Raw genomic sequence first — 4,894 nt, 5'->3', positions numbered from 1 at the left:
CCGCTGCTCACCAGGGCCAGCCCTCTGCACAGAGGGCCCCGAGAGCCAGCTCTGTTGGTCTCTATCTGAAGAAATGAGGAGTCCTGTGGCCGAGGGAGGATTGGCCGATTTATTTGGGAATAAGCTTTTGTGCGTAAAAACCGCTTCAGTGAATGCATGGAGCCCCTGTGGGTGTCTATCTCCGTCAAAGGGACTGGACTGGAGAAGATGCGGTTGTACTTTAGGGCTTGACGGTAGACAATGGGTCAAGCGAATTGCTCGGGGTGCAAACTACATGAGTGTAGATAAGAAGAGTGGTCGGTAGGCTTCCGGGATAGGCTGGTGATTATGTGACCATCATTTATTTGTGCTGTACTCCACTCGTTGGACAAAGTGGTTTTTACCCCCAAACCACAGGTATCCCTAAACAACTACCCCATATCTTAACCAACCGCCTATTAGTTTGAAATACTTTTGAAAATAACTTGTGCCTTATTTTGGCTTTCCTGTAACTCTCGTTGCGCAAGGGTAAAAGGGATATCTCAAAATAGGGCATTATTTTGAAATTTGCACTGCCTAGATGCACGACCTTTCAAAATAAATTATTTGCGTATCTTATTTTTAGTTTAGGGTGATGTGTAGATGCACTTCAAAGTGCCTCAGGCTTCTAGTTGGGACTGGCCCTACTTTGGACAGGGGGCTAGACTCGATGACCTCCTGAGGGCTCTTCCAGCTCTACGATAAGAAAGGGGGAGGAGACAAAACCGCTCCCCAAATGTTAGCCACAAACAGAAGGCTGCAGGATACTGTGGTGAACAAGCTGAGAGAGAACATGACTGGAGAAATTGTAATTGCACAAGGAGAGGAGAGAAGAATCTTGCGCAGAGCAGCTAGAAGACATTCTAATAAAATCGAATGGCCCGTTTTGTCTGGTGTGTGTCTACTCTCCCATATCCGTGGTAGGCACGTTTTCTCACCATGCTCAGCGCCGGCACAGTGAGGCCAACTGGCATTACAAGGTCAAGGAAAACGAGTCCCGCAGGCGATGGATGGAAGGGGAATATTGTAGCTAGGGGGTGACGGGTCTTTTTGTTCTGTAACTCACTGGCTGTATTTCTCTCCCTTTGCCCCAGGAAGGAGACCCAAATGGGGCTGGAGAACCGCACCCAGGTGACTCATTTCATCCTCTTAGGGATCCCCTACACTGAGGGCTTCGAGACCATCCTCTTCTTCACCTTCTTAGCCTTCTACCTCTGCACCCTGCTGGGCAACCTGCTCATCTTCTCAGCCGTCCTTGCCGACCGCCGCCTGCACACCCCCATGTACTTCTTCCTCTGCAACCTCGCCGTGCTGGACATTGGCATCTCTTCCCTCAGCGTCCCCAAATTGCTGGCCAGCCTCTGGTTCCAGGATAAGGTCATCTCGCTGGGCGGGTGCATGGCCCAGGTCTTCACTGCTCACTTCCTGGGTAGCACGGAGTGCCTGCTGTACACTGTCATGGCCTTTGACCGGTACGTGGCCATCTGCCACCCGCTGCGCTACCTGCTCATCATGAACCGCCGGGTGTGCGCCCTCCTGGCTGCCAGCAACTGGATCGCCAGCTCCTTCCACGCCACCATCGTCACCACCTTGACCTTCACGCTGCCCTACTGCGGGTCCAACGTGGTGGACTATTACTTCTGTGACATCTTCACTGTGGCCAACCTGGCCTGTGGGGACAAGTACATCTTGGAGACCGTGGTCTTCACCAACACTGGGGTGGTGCCCATGACCTGCTTCGTCCTCATCCTCGCCTCCTACGTCAGGATCGTCTTCTGCATCCTGAAGATGAACGCGGGTGAAGGGCGGCGCAAAGCGACCTCCACTTGCGCCTCCCATCTGGTGGTGGTGACCATGTTCTTCGGGCCCTCCGCTTTGATCTACACTCAGCCACAGCTGAGCAAAGTGCTGGTGACCCCTGTGAACATTTTTGGCAACCTGGTCACGCCCATGGTGAACCCGGCCATCTACACGCTGCGCAACAAGGAGGTGAAAGCGGCTCTGAGAAAACTGCGAGGGGGGTCAGACACCTGCACGTTGATGTGCAGCAGATGCAGGAGTAGCATGTGAGTCTGTTTGAAAACCCACCTATAAATACATCGGCATGGCACCTCAATGACTCTCCCTTCACCCATCCTCACACAGCCCAATGTATCTCTCTGGAGCTCTAACTGCCATAGAAATGCTTCTACAATCCCAGGATGTCTGCCTCGCTGTCAGGCTGACATTTTCAATGCTGCCCGAGGGACAAGCGCACTCAGTTTGCATCAGAATGAATCAGAACTGGAGACACAAACTTTGCAGAGTTTTCTGAAAGTCTCAGCCTCATAGCACAGATCTGTCGAGGTCAAACTCTTTCCATCCATCATTATAAGGCAGGACTTACACTGCCAGGATTCTCATGGCTGCTGTGTGCGTCCTCCCCAAGCAATCAGCCCCTGGCTTGAGTTGTGCACGCCAGACTCGGGCAGAGTATTCAACCGGTGCTGGCACCAGAGGTCAAACCGCCTCTCTCCTACTCAGAAATCTTCCTTTGTGCGTCCCAGGATCACTGGAGCTGTGTGGCCCCAGCTTTGTCCTGGGAACTCTTGTTCAGCTAAGTCTACACTCGTGCACTGAGGGGGGCAGCCAGAGTCTTCCTGATGGTGTCTTTGCACTGACCCGAGAGGCAGCTTCCAAAGAGCCACAGGCCCAGACTTTGGTGCCTGGGAAAAGCAACCCGGCAATGGGAGGTCACAACGATTTTAAAATCAAGGCAGCTTCTGATGCGCAATGGGAAACCACCATTCATCTCCAAGTTCTGGGCACTGGGTGGGCCTAGAAGCAAAAGCAGGGGCAGCTGGTGCTTTCTGTGTTTATTACCAGAAAGCTGTCAGTTCGACACAACTACATTTGAATAGCCCAAGGAAATTATTTGTAAAACGTTATGTTGTGACTAAGACAAAGGCTTGGAACACAGAAAATCTGGGTTCCAGTACAGGCTGTGTAGAGGAATCTCCGCTTGCCCTTGTGTGTGTCACTACATTGTTTTATGCCTCAGTTTCCCCATTTGTTATACATCCTTTGTCATTCTCAGCTATCCGGTGTATCACATAGAAGCAGCGACTATCTCTGTGTGCCTGTGCGGGGTGTTGCATAAACGCAGCCAGATCAGAGTTCCACACAATAGGCCCTGCCATAATACTCATGATAATAATAGTGAAAAACAAATAAAAACAGCGTCATAGAATCCTAGGACGCTAGAACTGGAAGGGACCTCGAGAGGTCCTTAAGTCCAGTCCCCTGCCCTCACAAATAGGACCGAGCACCCTGCGTTGGGTGACCTCATTTCCCGCCCCCACATTCCCCGAGCTTGGGGGGTTGGACCATTCTGACCCAAATCCCAGTGAAGTCAGAGGGGATATTTAAGTGGCTTCCATTGGCATTGGCTCAGGTTCTGCATATTTGGAGGGAGCGCTGCGCAATGGAGCCTGGGGCCAGGGGGCTCCGGACACGTGCTTCCAAATCAGGAACAGAGAGAGGAGGGAGGAAGGGATCGGAGCAGAGAAGAGAAGGAAGGAAGGAAGGGCGTTAACACCCCGCCAAAGGCAGCTCCGCGTCTGTGGAATCCCTGTGAATCTTCCTCCTCATCTTCATCTCCCCCTGCTCCTCTACCCGTTGGGGCATCCCCAAGGTTTAGCTGCCGAGCAGCCATCTGAAAAGGGGACCCCGCATTGCCCGGCCCCAGAGAGATGAGGTGACAGAGATTGTGTTAACACGAATCGGGCCACACACGAGCCTGGGATGAGCCTTGGACTCCCAGAGGAACATCGCTCTGTTCCAGCAGTGTCTGGATTAGAACAATGTCTGCAGGGCAGGAACAGTCAAATGCCGCCCTGCATGTGGCCCTCCAAGTTGCCCCCACACCTCCATACTTCGCTCCAACTCCCCCGGAATGGGCAGGGTCGCTCCCACCGGTTGGTAAACGTAAGGGCAGCGGGGGCTAACCCTGGTGAACAAGCGACTTCTCATTGCTCAGTCTCGGTGCAGGCTGGTCTCTTTCGCAGAGCGGGTGTCCCGGGGAAGCGCGCTCGCCCCCGTCCCCGTCCCCGTCCCCGTCCCCGCCACAGACTGGGCGCTGGAGCGTCCCCTCGATGTGCACACGTGGGCAGCCTGGCCCGGCAGAGCGAGAGATTTAAACCGGCACCTCTCTCCCCGCGTGCAGGGCCCGCCAGTGGTGAGACACGCTCGCGCGCTCTGCTTTACACTCGGCCTTAGGGGGCAGCATCGGCCGGGCCCGTTCCCATTCCTGCGCGGTGGGATCCTGAGGATGCGGGGATCGACGGGAGCAATGAGTTGACCTCATGTCCCTGAGGAGCATCCCGGGGTCCGAGGGAGCGTAACCCTCCCTCCTCCCTGGCCTTGGGGAGCCTTTGGCAGGGGAACAGGGCGCGTGAGACTCTCTGTCACCCAGGGGGAGCTAAAGCGGGATTGCTCGCAATGGGGCCCCGGATACTTTGCACTGAGCTGGTGCCTGATGCGGGGGAGGGGGGAGGGGGGGAGTGTCATTGAAGGCGGGGGGAGGGGGGAGTTTGGGGGCTGTATCTTATCGCGTGGGAGCCGCTTTCTGTCTCCTTCCTGCCTCTCCTCCTCCCCCACCCGGCTCTGCCTCGCCCTGCGCACCAGCCCCTCCCGGAGAGATTCCAATGGCCCCGCCCTCTTCTAGAACCTTGGCCTGGGGACCGCTGCAATGGCCTGCGGAGCTGAGTGACGTCATAAAGGTTTGAGAGGCGGGGCCTGATATCTCCAGGGTGACTCTGGAATTGCGGGAAGGGAGAATTCGCTCCTTGTAACCTCTGCAGAGGTGGCCATTGGGAGCGGAAGGGGCTGGGCAGAG

At 55.1% G+C, this 4,894-nt stretch overlaps 1 protein-coding gene across 1 annotated transcript; it reads left to right on the top strand.

The window, feature by feature from the left end:
• The first annotated feature begins 1,125 nt into the window (after positions 1–1,125).
• LOC142821376 (olfactory receptor 10D3-like) lies at positions 1,126–2,365 on the top strand. The gene has a single exon (XM_075912279.2). The coding sequence runs from the start codon at positions 1,126–1,128 to the stop codon at positions 2,086–2,088; it is 963 nt and encodes a 320-aa protein (XP_075768394.2). The 3' UTR covers positions 2,089–2,365.
• Positions 2,366–4,894: the final 2,529 nt, after the last annotated feature.

The sequence above is a fragment of the Pelodiscus sinensis genome, chromosome 30 (genome assembly GCF_052426305.1).
Source record: "Pelodiscus sinensis isolate ZL-2025 chromosome 30, ASM5242630v1, whole genome shotgun sequence".
Classification (NCBI taxonomy): domain Eukaryota; kingdom Metazoa; phylum Chordata; order Testudines; family Trionychidae; genus Pelodiscus; species Pelodiscus sinensis.
The sequence above is the reverse complement of the archived record's forward strand: the minus strand, read 5'-3'. Positions and strand labels throughout refer to the sequence as shown.

Bases quoted from the DNA above. Each gene is read 5' to 3' on its own strand.
- LOC142821376 (XM_075912279.2), top strand. From the start codon at position 1,126: ATGGGGCTGGAGAACCGCACCCAGGTGACTCATTTCATCCTCTTAGGG.